The sequence below is a fragment of the Pogona vitticeps genome, chromosome 2 (assembly GCF_051106095.1).
Source record: "Pogona vitticeps strain Pit_001003342236 chromosome 2, PviZW2.1, whole genome shotgun sequence".
NCBI classification, from domain to species: domain Eukaryota; kingdom Metazoa; phylum Chordata; class Lepidosauria; order Squamata; family Agamidae; genus Pogona; species Pogona vitticeps.
In genome coordinates this window covers 163,553,407-163,578,016 of record NC_135784.1, presented here as the reverse complement: position 1 = coordinate 163,578,016, position 24,610 = coordinate 163,553,407, and the positions used below count along the sequence as shown (strand labels likewise).

Below are 24,610 nucleotides of genomic sequence, written 5' to 3'. Positions count from 1 at the left end.
CTCTGGGAGTAGCTGGTTATGGGAGCCACACCCTGGGCAGCTCAGCTGCTGGTTTCACGTTTGCAGCAGCTTGGCATGAGAAGAGGGCGCTCAGCTAGCTAGTCCGTTCATCCTGCCCCCTTTCTGTTTCCTCCTCAGTCCTCCTCATTACAAGTCACACCCTGTCTCAAGTTCCCTCCTATGAGCCACTCATTTAATTTCCCCCAAGCCAGCTGCTGAAGAGCACTTTCCTGGGGTGACTGTCTTTGAGGGGGGAGGCTACAACTTGGACATCTCAAATCCAATCTTTGCCAAGCTTGGAGGGGGTAGGGAGGAGGCTCGCTCTGAGTACAGCATCTTTAACTCACGCAGGGGCCAAATTGCACGAACCATGAAACGGTTCATTTCCTCAGAATGTTTGAGAAAATTCGTGGTTCGTGAATAGCGATGAACCAGGAAGCATTACAAACCACCGTTTTCCTGGTTTGTGCCAATCTTTATACACGATCGTTTTTGTAATTTTCTTACATTCTTGGTATTTAACTGTTAAGAGCCTCTACAAAATTCCATCAACTATAAAGCAGAATAAACAAAGTTGTTTAAGGCATAGCTTTATTTTTGCTAAGGACTGCACACCACAAAGTTCGTTGAAGAGCAAAAGATGCACAGCGTGTTCTGACCAGGCAATGACATTAACCTCTGATGTACTTCTGCTTTCTAGTTTGTTCAATTTGAGGATATGACCTGGTAAAATTGGGATGGGGGAGGGGAGAAAAGAAAAGATTATTCGCATGAAGGCGCTTAGTGAGGACAAGGGAGAGGAGGAAAGGAACAAATCCCTCATTTGGAAAGTTACTTTTATGGCAAACTCATGCTGTGGTGTGATGAAGCCAACTGCCCAACTGTGAGTGATGATAAGAGTCCTGCTTTGGGAGACACACTCTGCTCAGTTGCGGATGGCCTTCAACATGTCTGTCATTCCCTGTATTCTCCTTGCAGTCAATATTCCAAGTTCTGCCAGCTGACAGAGAACCTGCTCCTGCCTTTAAAGCTGATAGAAGCTGATAGATCAACATGGATAGCATAGCTCCAAAAAACATTTTCCTTGCAAATTGTGATATTGGAATCTATAATTTAGAGCTACTCCCTTGTTTGGAAGATTAGTCATTTTTTATCTAGCAGTTATCAATTTGTGGGTGTGTTTTGTCATCCCATAGATGCAGTGGGAGTCCATGAAAATCTGAGACAGCTTGGACTCTTGACTATTTCTGCAGATTAAGGTTACAGAATACAGATTGTGTTCTCCTAGTCCTCGCTTTACTGTTCATACTCACAGAACCCAGGCCATAAACCCAATTCAATTCGCACATTTATGCCTTTTCCTGCTGGTTCTCCCTCCTCTTTCTGAGGAAATGTTGCGCAAGAAGATTCCCCCCCCCAAATTTGCAGTTCACTACCGCATTCTGAGCATTCTCTTTGGACAAACAAGTTGGCAATAAAGTACGCCGCCCACCTAAACCACTGTTTTCAGCGGAAAGACAGGAGGACAGAAATGTAATAAATAAAACAAATGGACAGACTGGGCTGTGTTTGTTGGGGACAGATGTTCCATTCTGTAACGAAGCCAAAACAAAAGCCAGCTGTGAATATGGTGCCATGTCTAGGCTCTCTTTTGTAGCCTTCACATAGGAGCACTAACTCACCCCATTGATCCAGGAGATATAAGCAGATACACGGGTAAACACCGTGGGCTTCCGGTAGACGTTGCACCCGGAGCTGGAAACAAAGCTAGTGACTCCATGCACGTAGTATGCGCCATTCACCAAACAGTTCAAGGGCCCTCCAGAATCCCCCTGGAGTACAAAAGAAATGAAAAACGCCATCAGCACTTTTAGTGTATTGTCTGTTTTTGTTTGTTTGTTTGTTTCACTTTTCCTATAGAAAGTGAAGTATCTAGTTCACAGGTGTCAAAAGCAAGGCCCGCGGGCCAAATCCGGCCCCCCAGACCTCAACTGATGGCCCGCGGAGCCGCCGCCAGCCTTGCAGCCTCCCCCCCTTTTTTTCCAATGAATTTACTCCGTGCCTGCACGGAGTAAATTCATTGAAAAAATGGCTCAAGTTAACAAGGCTACGTCCTCCTTCCGATTGGCTGTGGCGCTGTCACTCCTTTCCTCTCCCTCCGCCCCCCGCTCCCCCTCCCTCCCTCCCGTGCCTGTTCCTCGCTCGCTCTCGGCCTGAGGCGAGAGCCGTTCCCAAGGCCGCGCGAGGAGGGGGCTCCGCGCCGCCTCTGTCGCCCCGAGGGGAAGGGAAGGGAAGGGGAGCGGTGGGAGTTCCTGGCCGGGCTCCGAGGCGGAGGGAGGAGATGCTGGGGGGACGCGGGAGGCAGCGGCCAGCGCGGCCCTGAGGAGAGGGAGAGAAGAGGGAACGCGGAGCGATGCGCCGGCCCGGTTGGGTAACGTCGGAGGCGGCCGTTCGACCCAGCCGCGGAGAGAAGGGAGGGAGGGCTGGCTGGTTGCTCGCTTCCCTTCCCTTCCCTTCCCTGACGTTCCGTTCTCTCTCTTGCTCGATTGGAATGCCTGAGGATTTGAAAGGACCGAAGAATGCGTTTTTTTGGTGAGATCCAAGCAGAGTTGCATATACTAAATAACTCTCTCTCTCTCTCTCTCTCTCTCTCTCTCTCTCTCTCACACACACACACACACACACACACACACACACATAGACCCCAGCACTTTCCGTTCCTTCACACACACATACACATTCTCTTCCTTCCTGTAACTCTCTCTGTCTCTCTCTCTCTCTTTCTCTCTCACACACACACAGAACCCAGCACTTTCTCTTCCTTCACACACACACACACACAAACACACACACACACATGTTCTCTTCCTTCCTGTATCTCTCTCACACACAGAAACACACACACACACACACAGAGACCCCGGCACTTTCCGTTCCTTCACACACACATACACATTCCATTCCTTCCTGTAACTCTCTCTGTCTCTGTCTCTCTCTTTCTCTCTCACACACACAGAACCCAGCACTTTCTCTTCCTTCACACACACACACACACAAACACACACACACACATGTTCTCTTCCTTCCTGTATCTCTCTCACACACAGAAACACACACACACACACACAGAGACCCCGGCACTTTCTCTTCCTTCACACACACACACACACACACACACACACACACACACACACACACACGTTCTCTTCCTATATCTCTCTTTCTCACACACACACACACAGGCACTTTCTCTTCCTTCACACACACACACACACACACACACACACACACACACACACACACACACACACACACACACACACACACACACACACACACACACACACACACACACACTTTCTCTTCCTTCCTTTTCCCACCAAGTCGGATGGGGTCCTTGCAAGGCCATCAGTACAGATACAACCGGCCCTTTGATAGGGACCAAACTGTTGATGCGGCCCCCGATGAATTTGAGTTTGACACCCCTGACCTAGTTAATTATTTAGTTAAGTGAATGAGTGATACTTCTATGATACATGGATTTTGTGATTGCATTTCATGTCTCTCCTTAAAAACAGTGGCAGAATGGTCACAAGGGTGGGGAGAATGACAAAACTGCATCTGTCTCGGCAGAGGGTTAACCTCTTCCTGCAAAACTGTGGGCATGATAAAGGGGCATCCCCCCTTTGTTGTTTTTCCCCTCCAAGGAGTGAAACTGACGTTCCCATCCACTTAGCTGCCTCAGTGGACACCTTTTTCACAGTTACCCTCACCAGTTACTCATGCAACAGACTAAAGCCTTGTCAAAAATTAAGAGTTGAGAAGGGAAAAAAATTCCAGAAGAACAATCCTTTTGGAGAACTTCTATTTGGCTTTTTAAACAGATTGGAAATGTTGGGGAGCTAGATTGGCAGGATGAAAATTCAGCAGTATTTGACTAGGTAATATTTTCTGTAGATATTTTTTGAGATCTCTAAAGAATGTTGTCTTCATTATTTTGGCCAGAATCCTGTTGGAAATATATGGCAGTAGTGCAAGCAATTCCCTTCCTTTGGTGAGCTGTTCTTCACACATCTAATTTCCCAGCTGGTGAATGGCCACAGTATGATGGACACTGTTCCAAGAACGGGGAACCACTTGTAGGAATACCCTTGTGCATGCCATTTTTCCTTAGGATTCTGGCTTATGATCTGAATTTAATTCCTAGCCCCAACAATGGTATCTACTACTATTATTACTACTACTATTATCATATCTACTATTGTGGACAAGAATCCCATAGAAGGAATGGAGTAGCCGTCATAGTCAACAAAAGAGTGGGAAAAGCTGTAATGGGATACAATCTCAAAAATGATAGAATGATGTCAATACGAATCCAAGGCAGACCATTCAACATCACAATAATCCAAGTTTATGCACCAACCAGCATTGCTGAGGAGACTGAAATTGAACAATTCTATGAAGATCTACAACACCTTCTAGAACTGACACCAAAGAAAGATGTTCTTCTCATTCTAGGGGACTGGAATGCTAAAGTAGGGAGCCAAGAGATAAAAGGAACAACAGGGAAGTTTGGCCTTGGAGTTCAGAACGAAGCAGGACAAAGGCTAATAGAGTTTTGTCAAGAGAATAAGCTGGTCATCACAAACACTCTTTTCCAACAACACAAGAGGCGACTCTATACATGGAAATCACCAGATGGGCAATATCGAAATCAGATTGATTATATTCTCTGCAGCCAAAGATGGAGAAGCTCTATACAGTCAGCAAAAACAAGACCTGGAGCTGACTGCGGTTCTGATCATCAGCTTCTCATAGCAAAATTCAAGCTTAGACTGAAGAGATTAGGAAAAACCACTGGGCCACTCAGGTATAATCTAAACCAAATCCCTTATGAATACACAGTGGAAGTAAAGAACAGATTTAAGGAACTAGATTTGGTGGACAGAGTGCCTGAAGAACTTTGGATAGAGGCTCGTAACATTGTCCAGGAGGCAGCAACGAAAACCATCCCAAAGAAAAGGAAATGCAAGAAAGCAAAGTGGCTGTCCAACGAGGCCTTAGAAATAGCAGAGAGGAGAAGGGAAGCAAAATGCAAGGGAGATAGGGAAAGTTACAGAAACTTGAATTCAGACTTCCAAAGAATAGCAAGGAGAGACAAGAGGGCCTTCTTAAATGAACAATGCAAAGAAATAGAGGAAGATAACAGAAAAGGAAAGACCAGAGATCTGTTCAGGAAAATTGGACATATTAGAGGAACATTTTGCGCAAAGATGAACATGATAAAAGACAAAAATGGGAGGGACCTAACAGAAGCAGAAGACGTCAAGAAGAGGTGGCAAGAATACACGGAGGAATTATATCAGAAAGATGTGGATATCCCGGACAACCCAGACAATGTAGTTGCTGACCTTGAGCCAGACATCCTGGAGAGCGAAGTCAAGTGGGCCTTAGAAAGCCTGGCTAACAACAAGGCCAGTGGAGGTGATGGCATTCCAGTTGAACTATTTAAAATCTTGAAAGATGATGCTGTTAAGGTGCTACATTCAATATGCCAGCAAGTTTGGAAAACTCAACAGTGGCCAGAGGATTGGAAAAGATCAGTCTACATCCCAATCCCAAAGAAAGGCAGTGCCAAAGAATGCTCCAACTACCGTACAATTGCACTCATTTCACACGCTAGCAAGGTTATGCTCAAAATCCTCCAAGGTAGGCTTCAGCAGTATGTGGACCGAGAACTCCCAGAAGTACAAGCTGGATTCCGAAGAGGCAGAGGAACTCGAGACCAAATTGCTAACTTGCGCTGGATTATGGAGAAAGCCAGAGAGTTCCAGAAAAATATCTACTTCTGCTTCATTGACTATGCGAAAGCCTTTGACTGTGTGGACCACAGCAAACTATGGCAAGTTCTTAAAGAAATGGGAGTGCCTGACCACTTTATCTGTCTCCTGAGAAACCTATATGTGGGACAGGAAGCAACAGTTAGAACTGGTCATGGAACAACTGAGTGGTTCAAAATTGGGAAAGGAGTACGGCAAGGCTGTATATTGTCCCCCAGCTTATTTAACTTATATGCAGAATACATCATGCGGAAGGCTGGACTGGAAGAAACCCAAGCCGGAATTAAGATTGCCGGAAGAAATATCAACAACCTCCGATATGCAGATGATACCACTCTGATGGCAGAAAGTGAGGAGGAATTAAAGAACCTTGTAATGAGAGTGAAAGAGGAGAGTGCAAAAAACGGTCTGAAACTCAACATCAAAAAAACTAAGATCATGGCCACTGGTCCCATCACCTCCTGGGAAATAGAAGGGGAAGATATGGAGGCAGTGTCAAATTTTATCTTCCTGGGCTCCATGATCACTGCAGATGAAGACAGCAGCCCTGAAATTAAAAGGCGCCTTCTTCTTGGGAGGAAAGCAATGACAAATCTGGACAGCATCTTGAAAAGCAGAGACATCACCTTGCCAACAAAAGTCCGAATAGTCAAAGCTATGGTTTTTCCTGTCGTGATGTATGGAAGTGAGAGCTGGACCATAAAGAAAGCAGACCGCCGAAGAATTGATGCCTTTGAATTGTGGTGCTGGAGGAGGCTCTTGAGAATCCCCTGGACTGCAAGGAGAACAAACCTATCAGTTCTAAAGGAAATCAACCCTGAGTGCTCACTGGAAGGACAGATCCTGAAGCTGAGGCTCCAGTACTTTGGCCATCTAATGAGAAGAAAAGACTCCCTGGAAAAGACCCTGATGTTGGGAAAGTGTGACGGCAAGAGGAGAAGGGGACGACCGAGGATGAGATGGCTGGACAGTGTCTGCGAAGCAACCAACATGAACCTGACACAACTCCGGGAGGCAGTAGAAGACAGGAGGGCCTGGCGTGCTCTGGTCCATGGGGTCACGAAGAGTCGGACACGACTAAACGACTAAACACACAACACACCAACAATGGTACACTCATTGAGTCTACTGTTGCCTGGAGGTCAGCATTTAGATAAATCTCTCTGCTTTAATAAGACTCCTTGGGTTGGGACTACAGTAGTAGTTAGGTGCAGGTCCCTGTGTTTCTTCCAGTTCCAGGCACTAAAAACAAGTAATGATGCTTCTTTTAGTTGATTGGCTACTTCTGAGTTAAGGAAGGGAGAAACCACAGACAAATAAAATCCTATTAGTTACACTTGCTCATGTAAGACAATTGGTGTAACCCCGATGGCGAGTTGACTCAGCACACAGCAGCCAATGCCTCTGCTAACTTCATAATTTGTGGCAATTTGCCACCCAAATTTACACCAATTACATTGTGCCAGTATAAAAATACAGCAGAATTTGGCCAACATGTTTAGGAATGGATTGCCACTGCTACCAAGATATGAATGAAATGCCAATGCAGAAATACTTATGAAGAGATGAATTCCATTCTGAACAATGTTTGCTCAGCCTGAATTCACACTTGGAATATCAAGCCTTATCATCAGACTTTGATCTTTTCTTTGGTTGTAGAGCTATAATCAAACCCATTTCTACTCCACATTAAACAAACGAACAAGGTACTTCTGCAATCTAGTTTCTGAAACCCCATACAAAGGATTTTCACCAGGCATTCTCCACAAACCATAATGTGCATGTTTGCGGCTAAGGAAGGGAGAAAACAGTATTTTCTGTCTGAATCTTTCCCAAGCTCCCCAAATGCTGCAGCACTGTATAGTCCACATAACTTGCAAACCTGTCTGAGAAGCTTCACGTACAGACTTAAGGGGCGATTTGTTCCTCCAGAGAGCTTCCACTTTAAAAACCATTATGGATTATGTGTGTTCGCTAGCACAGAATTACCTGGCATCCAGAGCGTGTCCCATCACCTCCTGCACAGACCATAGTACTCTTCACTGTGGAGCCCCAGTAGGACGAACTGGAGCAGGTTGAATAATCCACCACAGGAAGGTAAGCTTCCTGCAGGACCGATGCTAGCTGTCCATTAGCTGTACAAAAATACACCATAGACCAGAATTTAGATTATTCAAGTCATCAGTTAAATGTTTCAAACATGCTGTCTTCTCTCCTCATCTTGTGAAGTCAGAGAGGTGGTTTATGGATAGTTAAGTAGTCTGACTGGAACAGAGCTTGAAAAAAAAGTATTTGTTTGACATTGCATGAGTCATTCCAAAGCCCTCCCCTAATTATTCATTATTGTTACCCTTTTTTAAAGACTTAAGTAACAATTTTTGTTGCTTTGCAAGATAATAAATAAGAGAATGGCACAAATCTTGGAAAAATCTTCTCAAAGTGCTTCTAAAAATGCACTTAAATGTAACAGGGAATAAAGAAATTATACATTACAGCCACATTTCGAACCCCCAAATGATTTAATTTCCACACATGTAACTTTGGAAACAAATCTGTCTTTAAGGTTCTCCAACATACTGCCTTCTGCTATTTTCAAACATTTCCCCCACCCGCCCCGCCTCCCTTAGTCAGCATTATTATGCCCTGCTGACAAAATAATTATTTACACATAACTTAGAATCATAGAATCACAGAGTTGGAAGAGACCAGAGGGGCCATCGAGTCCAACCCCCTGCCATGGAGGAACTCCATCAAGGCACTCCCGACAGATGGCCATCCAGCCTCTGCTTAAAAACCTCCAAAGAAGGAGACTCCACCACACTCAGAGGCAGCCTATGCCACTGCCGACCGGCTCTGACTGTCAGGAAGTTCTTCCTGAGATTCAGGTGGAATCTCTTTCCTTGTCGTTTGAAACCATTGCTCCTTGTCCTAGTGTCTGCAGCTGTGGAAAACAAACCTGTCCCTTCCTCGACATGACATCCCTTCAAATATTTAAACATGCCTATTATGTCCTCTCTCAACCTTCTTTTTGTAAGGCTAAACATTCCCAACTCCCTAAGCTGCTCGCTAAGACATGGCTTCCAGACCTTTGACCATTTTTGTTGCCCTCCTCTGAATACGTTCCAGATTGTCAACATCCTTCTTGAATTGAGGTGCCCAGAACTGGACAGAATACTCCAGGTGAGGTCTGACCAAAGCAGAATAGATTTGTACAATACTTCCCTTGATCTAGACACTATACTCCTATTAATGAAACCAAGAATTGCATCCAAGCACCGATCTGGCATCAGGAGTCCATGAAAGGCAAAATGGCCGATGTACACGGATGTGCATCACACCAACCATAAGGGTCAGGCTTTTTAACAATACGGCATGTTGAGCAAAAGGACATGTTTAGTTTACAATATTTCTCATTTCCCCCATCTCCAGATGCAAATGCTCAATCCAGTTTTTAAGGGTCTGTTTATTTTTCAGCAGCTGAAGTCCCACCCGATGCATCATGTATTGAGTTTAGAATGCAAAATACTAAAATATTCCACAGCTACAGTTTGAGCCAAACTGGCCAGAAACAGCAGCCTTGATGTCTCTGCCTGACATGTCGTTCTTATCTTAACAACACCACTCACTTTGGGTCCTGCCCCAGCCAGTGACATAACAGGGGTTATTGTTGGGCAGGATCTGGCCCGATGGAGGCAAATAAGCAAGCTTCACATAGCTGTTGAGAGTTGCACTTTGAGCGAGACGCAGCATCGCAATATCATATCTGTCAAGAAGCAGAGACAGAACAGGGAGAGAAACAAGAAAACTGTCAGAATAAAAACTGAGCTTTCTTCAGTGACAAGGCAGGAACAAACTTTGTTATTGAACTGCATTTTTTAAAAACACCACAGCCTTAAGTTTATTATTTATTTAAAGGACCTATTAATCTTTTTTTTTTTTTGCCTTACGAGGCACACACATTAAACGTGGACAAATATATAAAGCAGGTACAGGTGAGGCCTCAGCCAGAGGGACTTGCCATCCTTGCTACTCAAGGTAATTTAGAGCATGACTAGCTTGTCAAATACTGTGGTATTCACTCTGCTTAAAAATTGGGTGAATTCAAGCTATCTTTTGCTGATCGCATGACTCAAAGGCTGATTTGAATTGGTCCAGTCTTTTTTGCTCCCAAAGCGGCTTTTTCCCCCTCTGCCGCTGAGACCTTCTACTTTTTCAAGCTGGAACGATTCAAATGGGCTTTCCCCCATGTGGTTAGTTGTACTACATTCTTGAAAGATGGGGCATGTCTGCAGGTGGTGTTTCAGTGCTGTAGGCAATTGGGACGTGATGTTCAGGACTTGGGGAACATGCCCCCGCAGTCTTTCCTCTCTCATGATCATCCTCTGATTTTTTACTTTTTAAAAAAATCCTTATATGAGATTAGCACTAGATCACCTTATCTCTGGGTCGTTATTATTCCCCATATTTATGTTCCCATCAGTTCCCCATCAGATGGGCAGAGGTGGGACCAGAGGAAGTAAAGAACAAGGGGCTGAGGGCTGGAATGCGAATTAGATCACATCGAGTGTAAACTCAGATCAATCTACAATCTCCATGTAAGCTCTGGCTGCGATTTCAGATGTTATACAGGTTGCGAATCAAATTGCAGCAAAGCTGAATCACTCCAGTTTGGCTCTCTGGTGTAGGCACACCTTTAATCAGAACATATCTGGCATTTTCTAGTCACACAAAATGTACAAGTGTGATCTCCACACCTCTGACCTCCCCTCCCCTGTTTGGGGCTTGCATTTTTTGAACAATAAACCACAGCTTGATCTGCAGCCAAGATTCTGATGGGAGGAGCCAGTGTAATCTGGAAAAAAAAACTTATAAATTTAGGAGGAGATGACACCATGTCAAGACCTTAATACTGAGTCCAGCAGCACATAATAGAGACAGTGTGTAATTAGAGACAAAAATAAGTTAATGTTGCAGAGAGATGACTGAGGCAGTCTTTCTGGATTTGTGAAATCAAACTTCAAAAGACTCCTGCGTTAAGACCTGAATAAAATGAGCTAATTTAGTTTCCATTCTCTCTCTCTCTTTCTCTCTCTCTCTCTCTCTCTCTTGAGGGTGACTAATTAAAAGAGGTGAGAATATTTACTTGGAAATGGGCTTTTTAGGAGGTGGCCCTGTCCCTGCAGAATGGCCTTTCACCGGAGGGATGCCAGGCCCCCTCCCTCCAATCCTTCAGGGAACTGGAGAAGGCGGAGCTGTATAGAGAGGCTTTTCGGTCAACCACACTGAGGTTGATCTATGACCTGTGAGTTGTGCATTGTTATTGCATGTTGCCATGTGGTTTGCTAACCTTGATTTTGTTGCATTGCTGACTTCCTGTGCTATGTGTTATGAGTTAGGAGTTGGCCGGCTGGTAAACTGATGTTTCTTAATTTTTATATTTCTTGTGTAATTTCTTGTCAGGCATTATGTAAGTTTCATAAATAAATAAATGAAATAATTTGCAAACCCTGGTAGTTAAAGAACCTCGTGCAGTTACATAGAGATACTCACACTCATCCAGAATTTCCTTCTTCAAGGTATGAGGTACCTCTAATATATGTTTCTGGCCTCAGTCTGAACCAAAGCCAGGAACCCACTCCACTGAATAACCCTATTACTGCATTTCACTAAGGAGTGAAGCCTTTTTATAATGCCCCCCAAACGCTTGCTTGCTGACATGGACAAAAAGGAGTCTGAACCAAGGGGGCAGAGTTCTAGGCTCTAGGCCACAGAATTAACCTTTTGAGAAGAAACACATTCAGGAAAAAAAAATGAAGACCCCAGAAGGATAATATGGCCTCAAAGGATAAAAAGCTTTTACATTATACTTAAAATTAATTCAATTTCTGGGGTCATTCTGCTCATTATGGTTTGCGGTCAGGGCGGATTTCAGAATGGAGGGGACATTCAAAAGTAGTTTAAGAAGTGATGTTGCAGGTTGCTCTCTCGAATTTTTTTTTAAATCTCACTGGCCATGCTCATAACTGTTTTCTAATTGAGCTCTTTGGATCCCAGACATTATTAACAAATGGTGGAGGTTACCTGTACATAGCTGGGGAATGTTTTCAAGATAAAGACACTTACCCTCCAGCCACATTGTTGCTATTCCAGTATGGATGAATGATGATTTTGCTCACGCTTATGTACTGTTCTGTGCCTTCTTGCTGATAAATGTTGTGGTCCCCGAGAACCACACGAAAATTCATGTTGCTGTAGATAAAGATAGAAGAGGAAAAGAGAACTGTTGCCCATCTGGAATCTCTCCACAAGCCCCAGTAGTTATATATATGATACTTCAGGCTATATCTCAGTACAGTATTTGTGATAGCCATAGAATTCTAGCCTCCCTGTGCTACCTTCCTACCTTTGCATGGAGCAATACTTGGCAAGAAGGCAGGTATGGGCAAGATGTGACCAAAAAGAGGAAGAGGCAAATAGTTGATGTAGCACATAGACGCTCTGCTCCTTTGTCTGGAGTCTTACACCCATTTCCAAACAATTCTATAATCATGAGATCTAGAAACATGTTTATAAAAAAATCAACAAGAATATTTTCAGGACCCTGTTTGGGGCATTCAGTCATTGTCAAGGGCTGCAATTTCTTATGGACTTCATCCAATCGTAATAAAGTTCTGTCTTTCTCCTGGTGGCTTAATACTTGTGTCAGGGAGATTAGTTACAAATTGCCTTGGTAGCAAATTTCCTCTCATCAGCAATGGGCTGGGTTTGTTCCTGGCCATGAAACCAGAAATGCAACAGCAGCTCCTTCGTTAGGACTACTGACTGCCCAGGTTCGTCCAACTTCTCTAAAATACGTGTTCATCACCAGTAAGATTCTGACCAGTAAATTAAATGCTTCTATGTCATTCCATATGGTGTGGTTCAGGGAATACAAAGTGTTCCATAGAATATCAAATGATAATAGATTTGTACACATGATGAGATGTGCAGTTGGAGGAGCCATCCAGTTCAAATAATTTATGAACAAACAGGCATATTTTGGAAAAAAAGGAAAAGGAAAAAGAGTCAATGTAGCGCTGCTCTTACACTACAGGGAAAATTATAAGCACCTACTTGCTGTTTCCAGTCTAACATGCAATTTATTTTATTACATCCCAGACTCTGTCTAGTTGTCAGTCTGAAGACAGAAAAAAAATATGAGATAGAAAAGACATTTTCCCAACATTTTATATTTTTTTAAAAAAGGAAATTGAACACTTCCCTTCAAAAATTCAAATAGTGTTACCCTTTCCAGCTTGTATTTCATTCTCCACTTTAGCCATTAATCAGTCCAGGAGTGATCAAATGGGCATTTATCATGCTGTTCCATCTGTTGCAGGAATGGATTGCTATGCTCCTTTTTCCTGTGATCACACAATGTACAGTAATTGCTGGAGTGAACCAGTCCCCTGAGCATTCTGACCCACATCTTCCTGCATCCCTGTCAGAGGCGTCTACTTTTTTTATATGAGTAGGATCGCTCCTGTTTGTTTTGTTTTCTTCACATGTGACTGCTTGAAATGAAGCAAAGTGGATTTGAGGCTGTTAAGTAAGGCTCCTTATGCTGTCAATTTCCCATATTGTGCAGTATCTTAAAAAGACAGCCACTTCAGGATACTGGCAAATTAAACACTTCCTCTGCACTGCAGAGGGGCAGACGAAGTAAGAAAAAGAAAAGACTGTCAATGATGTACTGCATTGCTTATTAAAAAGTTGTAAAAATTGAAAATTTCCTCTCATAAGCAGGAGGAGATAGAAATGGTCAAGGAGGTGTTTTTCCCTCTGTAGAGTGGGAAACATGTTTAATATGCTAATATCCTGAAGTGGCTTTCTTCTTATGTGATTTCGTGAGATGGGAAATTGACGGCAGAAGGAGCCAGATGAAATAGGGTTACTTGAGGTGCATGTCCCATTTGGATGCCCTATTTAGCCCAAACCAGCCATGTACCCATGAAAACAAACCCTTAAGATCCAATTACAAGTACACTTGCTCTCTAGCTCAGGTAGTGAAGATATAGTTCATCATTGTCACCTGTCCACACAGTGAGCTGCTGTCATCACCCAGTTACGTGCCACCAACGTCCCACCACATGTGTGATACCAGCTGCCACCTGAGTAGTACTGGAGGGAAATCTAGATGGGAAGATTAAGAGAGAGAGAGAGAGAGAGAGAGTCCTGTATTTCTTGCATACAAAAGGAGCACTGGAGGTATCCATAGCTATATGAACAGGGGCCTGTACAGGGGGAAAGGGATGAGGCTGATTAAAATTACAGCCCGACAGTATTGGAACTCTTTCCCCATCTTTGTGAAGGAGGCAGCTTCGTCTGTCAGACACCTACTAAGTAAATCTTTCTGTGAGCCATGGCAAAGAGTTACAATTAATTTTCAGGCAAATAATCTATATGAGCAGATATTCCATCTTCTTTCAGAATTCTGGTCATCTTGACTCCTCCTATTTCATCTACTCACCATGGAACACTAGTTCGTCTTTTGCTATTACTAGATGACCAAACTATTTATTCTATGTATTGCCTTAGCATTAAAAAGAGATGCGGCTGAGGGCATGGCCACTTGGACCTCAGGACTGGAACTAAAGATAGGCTGCCACATCCCAGGCACTTCTTCCCACCCTGAGATGCTAAGGCATGCAGGGTGGTTTGGGAAGACCTTGGCTTTCCAGAGAGAAAGTATTCCTCTACCTGTGATGGCCATGCGTTCTTTCTTGCCTCATAGCCCCCAACGACACGTCCGTTTGCCTTCGACGATTCCTCTGAGCAGTGTCCTTTAAAAGCAAAATGGTGTCAACGAGTGCAGTCTGAGACATGAGATACAAAAGAAACCCCTTTGAACAACTTCTGAAGAAACCCAAAAATCATCATATCCTCCTATTGCCGAGAGGTGGAAAGTTTATTGTATGTATGTTTTATTTATGATTTTCATTTACATGCAGACAGACAGACAGACAGACAGACAGACAGACAGACAGACAGACAGACAGATAGTAAAAACAGCTCATTCATAAAATAAACCAGGAGTTGTGCCTTTTATTTTTTTTTCTGCTCTCTACCTGCACTGCATCCTTTGTAGTGGATGTAACCCTAATTGCAATGTGAACCCTGTGCTGACAAGGATTCCTTAGCCGTGACATAGAGGATTAACCTTTGGTGAGACAGAATACAGGGCAGTCTATGTGTATCTCCAGCCAAGTATGTGATATCTAGCAGACACCAAGGAAGCTAGCAAGATGGACCATATAGAACTATCTCTATGGAAACTTCATGTGCTTGTTTGTCTATATAATATTCACAGAGAAGCTGAAAGCAGTTTTGTATATAATAAGGCAGATGGCGATGGGGGAAGTATATCTCCCTTCAGCACTGCAAAACATTTAAGTGCAGAAATACTTACCATAAAGGACAAGCGTAGCAAAAATGAGAAGCTTCAGCATGATGGAAGTCAACGTCAAGACTTGCTTTTGGTCACCATGATTCCTTTTATAGTTTGGGAATTCCGCATGGCAGAGCTAGTAGAATTTAATGTAGCCATGGGTGTGTGTATGTGTGCGTGTGTGTGTGAGAAGATTATGAGAAAGAGAGCAGATGACTTGGAAACACAAACAGTAGCAACCTTGCTTCTTTTTGATTGACATTTTTTTCCTTTTCATTCTATATTCTAGTTGAAGGACAAAGTTTAGAATTGAATTAATTAGCACATTATGGGGATTTTTGGAAGAGAAGTACAATTTTAGCTGTCACCCTTAACTATGGGGAAAGGCTTTAAGAGGTTGCTTGTCGACATTTATTCATATTCTGATTTTTTTCTACATTCCTGAGTATAGTAGCACAGATTTAGCAGATGGAAATAAAAATTAGGAAGTAAAATTATTGAATTTTGACCTACCAGTAGGAATTTGACTCACAGTGCAAATCATCTCCTAGAACTGAAGTTTAGAAGCAATAATGTCTTAAACCCTGTTAGCATAGTCACATAGTAGGCTCATTTGAATCATTGTAACTTACAGAAAAGTTGACTCACCAAATCCCCAATCTAGAGCAATATACTAAGCCAGTGGTCCCCAACCTTGGGCCTCCAGATGTTCATGGACTTCAACTCCCAGAAATCCTGGCCAGCAGATATGGTGGTGAAGGCTTCTGGGAGTTGTAGTCCAAGAACATCTGGAGGCCCAAGGTTGTGGACCACTGTACTAAGAACAAGATTTCAGCCAATATGTTAGAGATCAGAATTCTGCTGCTCTTTTTGTCCTTTGTCCATTGAGTTAGCCTGTTGCTCAGAAGGGTGGTGGTAGAAAACACTGAGCCAAATCTTGTTAATGTAGATTCAGTTACGTAATCAGTTACACATCCTGGGTGTTTTGTGGATAGCACTTCCGCCTTGGCACTATCATAACTAACATGGGTGTAACGTGAAGTTGCATATACATAGTTATACAATAGCATATTCTCCACTGTCAGTAACCAGTCCTAAAGAAAGATTCAGCAGTGCATAGAACACATGGGGCATCATTTTGGTCTTTGCCTTAGGCCAATGGTTCCCAGCCTTGGGAAACCCAAGTGTTCTTGGACTGCAATTCCCATAAGCTGTGCAGGCTGGAGTTTCTGGGAGCTGCAGTCCAAGAACATCTGGGTTACTTTAAATTGGGAACCACTGCCTTAGGCAGCAATATGTCTTACACAGATCCTGTCTCTGCCTAAAGGGCTTATTGTTTCCCATTGGAAACTGGCTTCTATTTATACACTACCTGTTGGGATAGGCCAAAGTGCTATAAATTGAATGTCTATCCAGCTATGTCTTTGATGGATGCAATTTCACCGCACTGCATTGTTTCTGAATGGAATTTGCATTCCAACGTATCTCCTCCCCACTGCAGAAAACTGGTCATGTATAAATACCTTCTCTTAAGCATCATTAGGCCTGGATTGAGGGACCTAGACCTAATTATTTGTGCAACTATTTAATTAACATTTCTAGTACCTCACCAATTAAAAATCTACTTCAAAGGCAGCTTACAAATTAAATACAGCAATTAAAACGGAAATGCAAATATGTAAGAAAATAAACACAGCAGATAAATGAGTAGTTGAGGTCAGCAGAATAATAGTACCACATTCAAGTGCTTTTAGAAGTCTTTTTTTTCTTTTAAAACCTCAACTGCACCTACCCAGATGCCATTCATTTTGAAATTAGGTGGGCCTACAGTAAGGAAACATCCATGGAAGATCTAATTCATCAGCCAAGCTGTTAGAGATGCATTTCTGCATCCCTTTGTATTACTGTTTATATAACCAAAAATAGTACCGTTAGATATTATTTGCAGCAAACTCTAATGAGAGCTACATCTGGAATAGGACAGTCAGTTGTTACAATTTTTGGTCATTTGTTTGATACAAGATGACCACAAAAAATCCCTTCTGTGTAGAGATGTCCGCTTGTACATTTTCTGCAGAATTATAAAATATGTACTCTGGATGCACACTTTTAAAGGTGGTTTTACCAATAATCAGTGCAATCCTAGGAAATAATACTGAGAATCCCCTGGAAAGTCAGAGAATAGATATGGATAGATTTATATTGTCAGAGCTACTGAAATATTACAGTGGATTCCAGGATCCATTTATTTATTTATTTATTTATTTATTTATTTATTTATTTATTTATTTATTTATTTATTTATTTATTTATTTATTTATTTATCTATCTATCTATCTATCTATCTATCTATCTATCTATCTATCTATCTATCTATCTATCTATCTATCTATCTATCTATCTATCTATCTATCTATCTATCTATCTATCTATTTTTTGATTTGATTTGATTTGATTTATACTCTGCCTATCTGGACCACCGGACCACTTTAAGTTATATAGTCCACTAGTCACCTAAGCTTAGGTGTGAGAATGGGCCATAACATGGTGCAGAGCACCTGTTTTGCATACAGAAACCCCCTATTTTGCTTCCTGATATCCCTAGATAAAAGATCAGATAAGTGGGGAAAAACTTGAGCTAAGAACAGTTAATGGCTGAAATCCTGTTGTCAGTGTAGGAAGAATAGGCAGAATAGGAAGAATCAATGGAATTTACAGAGGAATTAACTCACCAAATCCTCGCTGAATGAGCTTTAATTGTGACTATGTTAAGCAACAGGATTTCAGCCATTACTAAACTGGACAGGACATTGTTCCTAACAGTGTAGAAGATAGCACTTTATGGGCGCGATGGGCAGTTAAACTAGTGATTGTCAGAGAACTTTATTTTTATTCCTTAATCTGATGTCTAGCTTTGATTTGACAGACACACAGTTGTTCATTTAAGTTACAGATCTTAATTTATGCTTATAAGATTTCAGTTTCCAATTGCACAAATATTTTAAGGAGCCATGATGAACAATTGATAGTGAATTATAACGACTACAGAGAAACATTACGGAAAACATGCGTGAAACACAATTGGCTCCCAGATGCCATGAACTGGGAACGAATACATGAAGAGCAAACCAGGAGCAGGAAGTCCATTTGAAATGCTGACTGATGCAGCTCCCTCTCCCTATCAAACCCAAATGTCCCAGAGGACCCTGGATGTGTGTGTTGTGTACGCTGCACACCTGTTGTATTTCTTCTATTATCTTTCATGGTCTCTCTCCTTGAAGCATGCCAGGAAAGTTTTTTCCAAGAATAAACAGCACATGGCTTAAAAAAAAACCTCTAGTATCAACACAGGTGTGTGTGTTTTGCCCAGCCATCTCTTTCAGCTTTCATACATTCCTCTTTGTTCAGAAGTTCATTTGCACAACTACTAGCTATCTGCCACATTTAGTTACTATATACAGTACTTCGTTTTTGAAAACAGATCTTATTATAATTTGATTAGAGACATCCAGGGAGGACAGGGCATCAGTGGCTACTAAGTACGCTGGCTACAGGGCCCTAACAGACAAGAGGCAGCATGTTCTAGACACCAGGGGCTGGACTGTGCAACCAAGGCAGAAGGCTCTGGTCTTCAAGCTTTGCCTACCTTCTGTAGGATGTCAGGAAGCACATGCTCTAAGAAACAGGATGATAGACTTTTGGGATGGTCTTGACAGACATTCCTTAGAAAATTACGTAGATCTCCAAAACTGGATAAAAATCACAGCACCAATTAATTTTTGTTACCTGCCATCAATGGAGAACTTTCAAGGTACAGTACGTGAGAGATTTAAGGAGTGATTTCACCAGTTCCACACATGCTGTTGAGTTTCCAGTCCAAGGCCTCCTGAGTCCTAGTTGGTCACTCTATCCACAACACCATACTGGCTATCAATACCAATTAATTAGCAAAACTGTATCTTCCTTCCAAGTAGTACATGGCAGGAAGCAGTGTATTATGCCTTCTCCCAGAACATGTTCCCTCTTTTTTCTTCAAGGAAGTCAGTGTGGTGCTTACAATGCCTACCTGTTCATCCTTTTAATGACTTTCCCGTGTAGGTAGCATAGGCCAAGAGATGACAGGCTGGCCCAAGATTACTCGGGACAGGGTGAAGCCATCACTCTCCTCCTGGTCCTGAGGAACACAGTATTTTCTCTGCTGGCTGCTATCATGGCAGGATGACCTTGGCTGCCCTGGGGTCTTGGGGTGGTAAGGGAAACTCCCCCTTCTCTCAATAATGCTGATCAATATTGTTGCTTAATAGTAGTGCTGCAAGAACTGTTTATTCCTCAGCCCCTAACAAATTGCTGATCAGCTGAGTAGCAGAAAGAAACGAACAGGTGTCCTAAGAAAGCAGCCAAGGTGCACATATGGTCTTGTGGCAGTCAGGGTGGGGCAACACCTGTGAAAAATACACTTTGTGGCAGTGAGTCCCATGCAAAATCTCACTAGTGCATTGCTTGCTTTTGCAGGACAACAAATTCCTCACTTTGCATTACAAGTACTAATTGGCTTCCTTCTGGAATCGAATGATTAGCCATGATCCAGAGGAAGTCAGGCTGCAGCCCCAACACACACACACACACACACATTATGCAGGAAACCTCACTAAACATAATAGGTCTCATATTTGTGTAAACATGTACAGGGTTGAGCTCAAAATCATGTTTAGCCTCATTGCACTCACCGCTACCTTTTAATTCCCACTGATTTCAATTGAGGATGGTTTTTTGTTAGTTTTTTAAAAGGGTTGTAAAAATCAATTTGTAGCTGGCTGTTCACTGATACTAAATTTATATTCTTCCAAAAGCCACTCTGATCATTACTGTATCTTATTAAAGAAAAACAGGACAAAAGGGACTTTAGAAATGTTTTGCAAATGGAGAGGAAGTGCAGACTAGGAAAAGGGGAGGGGCCGCCTCTGTAGTCTTAGTCACTTCAGTAGTCTTCAGACCAGGGCCTGGGTTATATCCCAAGAGGTCAGATTGTCAGTAAAATGGACATTACATATGAAGATCGTCTCTCTCCAGTGCGACCCATTACAAAAAACCCAGATCTGCAGTGCTGACTTGGGGGACTCTGCAGAGCATACTTGGGATGAAGTGAAGAAGTGAAGTGAAAGATGTGTTTCACATATACAAGGGAAGCTGCTAGTCAGATGAGAGCACTGAGAAAGAGGAACAAAGCACTTTGCCCAGGTGTAAGACCATGTGCTTCAATCTTATCATTTGTGTATTCCGAAGGCTTTCATGGCTGGGATCCGATGGTGGTTGTAGTTTTTTTGGGCTGTTTGACCTTGTTCTGGAGGTTTTTCTTCTTAACATTTCACCAGTCTCTGTGGCTCGGGACAGGAGCTAGAACTCTTGTCTGTGTTCTGGTGTAGTGTGTGGGATAGCTGACTATTTGTAGTTGTGGGATTAGCTTTTTGTCCTTTTCAGGAGACTGGGTGATTATGGTGATGAGGGTGTTTTTATCATTTGTGTTTCTATATTCCTGGTAAGACCGATTTGAATGGAATGCATGTAGAATAGCTCGCCAGCAAATTATCCTTAGAAGGTGTAAAAAAATGAAGGGTGACTACAGATGAGAGAGAGCAGGGGGAGGGGAAGGATTCAGCATTAGGGGCAGGATTTGTCCTAAGGACTACTGGTTGCTGACTCCACAGTCTGTAAGCTAACCAGATCCTAAAATCTTACAGGTCACTAATTCAACAGCTATTCCCATCAAGTCAACAGTAGACCAACACAAGAATGAGAGGGGGAAGTCAGTGCGAAGGATGTTCCAAACATTATTGGCCTCCCTAAAAAATAATCATCTACAGAAAAGCAGTTCAAAAGGAAGAGAGACCAACTCAACACTTCTGTAAAACATAATTTCAGTTTTATTGTTTCCAGTTACTAGGGCAGGCCTTTCTGTGTGAGCTAAACGCTTCCCGGAAATAAACAGTTACTGGGAAGACTAATGCTTGCTTCTGCACTCAGAACCAAGGAGGAGTCTGCACCTTCACTCCGTTCAACCAATTGGCTTTCTTCAAAGCTGATAAAAAATGGAACAGAAACTAGCTGTGTTCTTCAAAGAAGGGAAAAGAAAATGAACCTCACACGGAGAGGTGGCTTTGTGATCCCAAGTATCAACCAACCACCTCATTAAGTTTAAAATGTACAAATGTAGTGTGCTCATCAATACTCAGTTCTTACAAGTTCAGAATGTCATTTATCATTTGCTTTCCTTTGGGCTTATCTGTGCTTTGCCTTGCAATTGCTAAGCAGCTGCCACAGGTAACAAGAGGTAGCAGGAAATTACTTCTTTGTGGAGGAACAGTGTCACAACCTGCTTTAAACAAAATAACCATGTACATCCAAGGATGAGGCATACCTAAATATTTTCTAAATAGCATACAAAGGAAATAATGGGAACAAAGATATAGGTATTGCCAGAGGCAGCTATACCTAGCAATATCCAGTGTGTATTTACTTTCATGCCTAGTCATGTGGCTGTTCCTGTAAACACACCCCCTGCCTTCTTGTTTGGTTTTCCACCGCCTGAACTCCCACCCACCAAGGTGATTCTGGTATCTTCTCCATCATGGAGATTTCACAGGCTTGTAACAGCAGCCATTTTCTGAAGGGACAGAACTATGTCCTCTGCAAGCTTGTTTTTAAGGCACATGGGCAGCTTTCCTGACTTCTGTTGTTGCAATCTATGGTTGAGGCTAGTGAAGCATCTTGAAGTAAAATAAGAGAACTCTCCCACCACTCCACAGCATAGAAAGTCAAGCAAGGGAGCTACAAGCCCTTCTACTACCCCCCTGCAAGCCACACAGAAAGGTGGGGGGTGGGTGGGTGGGGAACCAGAACCCATTGAAGCTCTTTTGATTTTTGCAGTGCAAGGATTAGAAAGGCTGAGGTGGCACCTACAGACTCCAACACTGAGGTCTTAAGGAGGTGCCCAACAATTGACCTCACTCCTTTGCATGAATCCAACAGCCAAGATCCCTTTCTGATTCCACTTTCCTTTGGCTGAGGGAAAAAAAACTGCCTTGTTCATCTTTAATGGCAACAGCATGTATTTGCAGTGTGTGCTGGTGAGTTTCCTGAGCCTGAGGTAAGACACTGGCCACCGCCTGTGCAAAGGGCTGGGGATTTCACTCACGCAACAATACTGCACTCCAGTGTTTGCTGTTTTAAATGCACACTAATCTCCTGCCTCTTTGGGGAGCAATGACTGCCTGCTGTCTTCTAGCATTGCTGTAAAAGGGCACAAGATTTTCACTGTGTAGTTTCTCCTTCCAGATCTCAGTACTGTTAAAAAAAAAGGTGCTTTCCTTGTGTAACAACGGTTAACGTCATTATCTTTGGCATCTGATTATTTTCTGAACTATCCCACAGACAGGTTACTCCTTAGGACAGGGATGGTGGTCTTCAAGCCACGACACCCTACGCTGCTCACAGTGTACACATGTAAGGAAAGTTTTGATTTCACTTGTTACAAATTTTTTTATCTACTGTAGGATTAAATCACCTATATTGTCCGTCCCATAACATGGAGCTTCAATTAACAAAATGTAGAGCACTCTAACGAGCAAACATAGCAGCTTACAACTCTTACTAAAAAATATATAGGTACATCAAGATTCTCTGTGTCTGTCTGAATAATCAATCCCATCAAGGCACAAGAGTGTTTCAGGCAAAAGTTGGTCATGCAGCATATCTGAATGGGTCCTTTCCCCCCTCGTCTTGAACTGGTCCTCTGTTTTTTTGAAGAGTGGGGTGAGAAAATGGAAGCTCCCCACAGGAAGTCCCTGGCACCAGACTTTGCTTGTGCTGCTTTGATGTCTGCCAGATATTAGCTGAAGTACCAGAGTTGGTAAGGGTCTGCGGTGTTGCAGAGTGCCATGGAGGGATGCTCGCCTCTTGCTGACAGGCACTTGTTAGAAGCGATGTTCTTAATCAGGTGATCCTAAACAATAAGAACAACAATTTATTGGATTCATTATTTAACTTTTAAACCACCCAGTAACCAATATTCTCTGGGCAGTGTACAGTCTCTCAGATGAAGACCATGCCTTCAGGCAAGCTTTCCCTGAGTGACTGACTGGCTGCCTGAGCGGGGTTGCTAAAAAGGTAGTTGTGTCTTGTTGCATTTTAATGAGTTTCTGGTGTTGGTTTTGACTACCATGTTGTGGTATTTGACCCTTTCTAGTATCTAGCATTTTTAAACACTGTATTTTACTAATATAAGCCATCTTGGATCCTTTTTAAGGAGAAAGGTGGGGCAAAAATATTTTAAATACATAAACAAAGTAAAATTTACAGCAAGAATTGCCTTGCTAGACCCCATACTCAGTTTAAAACTGTGCCCAACAGCAGGGGGACCAATAATCTGCCAGCACCAACAAGGAGGATTCCTTTATTGCTTCCCTCCGAGTGTGATAGAAAGAGGCAGGATCCCTCTGTATTTGGTGGTTCCTTTAAGCCAGCAGCTCCCAAACTTGGGTCCTTGGATGAAAACTCACAGAAGCCTTCACCACTAGCTGTGCCGACCTAGATTTCTGGGAGTTGTAGTCCAAGAACATCTGGGGACCTAAGGTTGGGAACCACTGCCTTAAGCCAAAATGGAGGAACTTGAAGCTCTCTAGCTGTTGTTAGACTCCAAATCCCACCAGCTCCATCCTGGAGAGCAGATGGCTAGGGAGGGTTACAACTGGCACATTTCTGCATCATCTTTACAAGATCTCCCAACTGTAAGTGTATACATTTCCTCAGTGCTGCTTCAAATGGCTGTCCTCCAGAAGTCCAACATCACCCTCTCCCCTTTTTGCATGGGAAGGATTGTTGCATTCATTTTTAGAGTTGTAATATAGAGAGAATATATCTGCAATGTTTTGGCAGCAAGGACATATGCTTACTCTAGTGTCACATTCCTCAAAGTATATCCTTCATATCTGAAGTGAAGCAAGGAACATGTTTTTACTGCTGCTGCTGCTGCTGCTACCACTGGAGACTTGGGCTACCAACAAAGTGATATGGGAGGAACTCTTTTTGGGTGTCCTACAGATGATGGGTGTCCTCTCTCGTTCCAAAGAACAGCATCTCTCCAAGGGCACCCAGGATGATGTGGAGACAATACCAGATCTGACTATCATCTTCCAAATAATCCAGACACAGGATTTTAACAGACAAAACAAATAAATCCTTTGCTGAGCCTGATCACCACAGTCAATATGTCTTCCCCTTGCCAGAACATGATAAATATGTTCCCTCACAACTCCCAAGGTTGCCCCACTGGGGTTCAGTGAATTCA

The 24,610-nt window shown here is 42.8% G+C and overlaps 2 protein-coding genes across 4 annotated transcripts in view; both read right to left on the bottom strand.

The window, feature by feature from the left end:
• Positions 1-574: 574 nt before the first annotated feature.
• On the bottom strand, positions 575-17,696 carry CELA1 (chymotrypsin like elastase 1). Its single transcript, XM_020784556.3, has 8 exons — positions 15,289-17,696; positions 14,580-14,662; positions 13,912-14,012; positions 11,964-12,089; positions 9,467-9,603; positions 7,830-7,975; positions 1,683-1,832; positions 575-723 (listed from the first exon to the last, which is right to left on the bottom strand). Exons 1-8 carry the CDS (start codon positions 15,326-15,328, stop codon positions 706-708), a joined length of 801 nt encoding a protein of 266 aa, XP_020640215.3. The 5' UTR covers positions 15,329-17,696; the 3' UTR covers positions 575-705.
• Positions 17,697-21,165: 3,469 nt separating this feature from the next.
• The window catches only part of GALNT6 (polypeptide N-acetylgalactosaminyltransferase 6), a 63,921-nt gene continuing 60,476 nt past the window's right edge, over positions 21,166-24,610 (bottom strand). For all 3 annotated transcript variants that reach the window (XM_020784548.3, XM_020784547.3, XM_020784550.3), the window contains one exon: positions 21,166-23,266. In XM_020784548.3, coding sequence (XP_020640207.2) covers positions 23,153-23,266 — 114 coding nt within the window. In that variant the 3' untranslated portion in view covers positions 21,166-23,152. The remainder of the gene's footprint in view (positions 23,267-24,610) is intronic.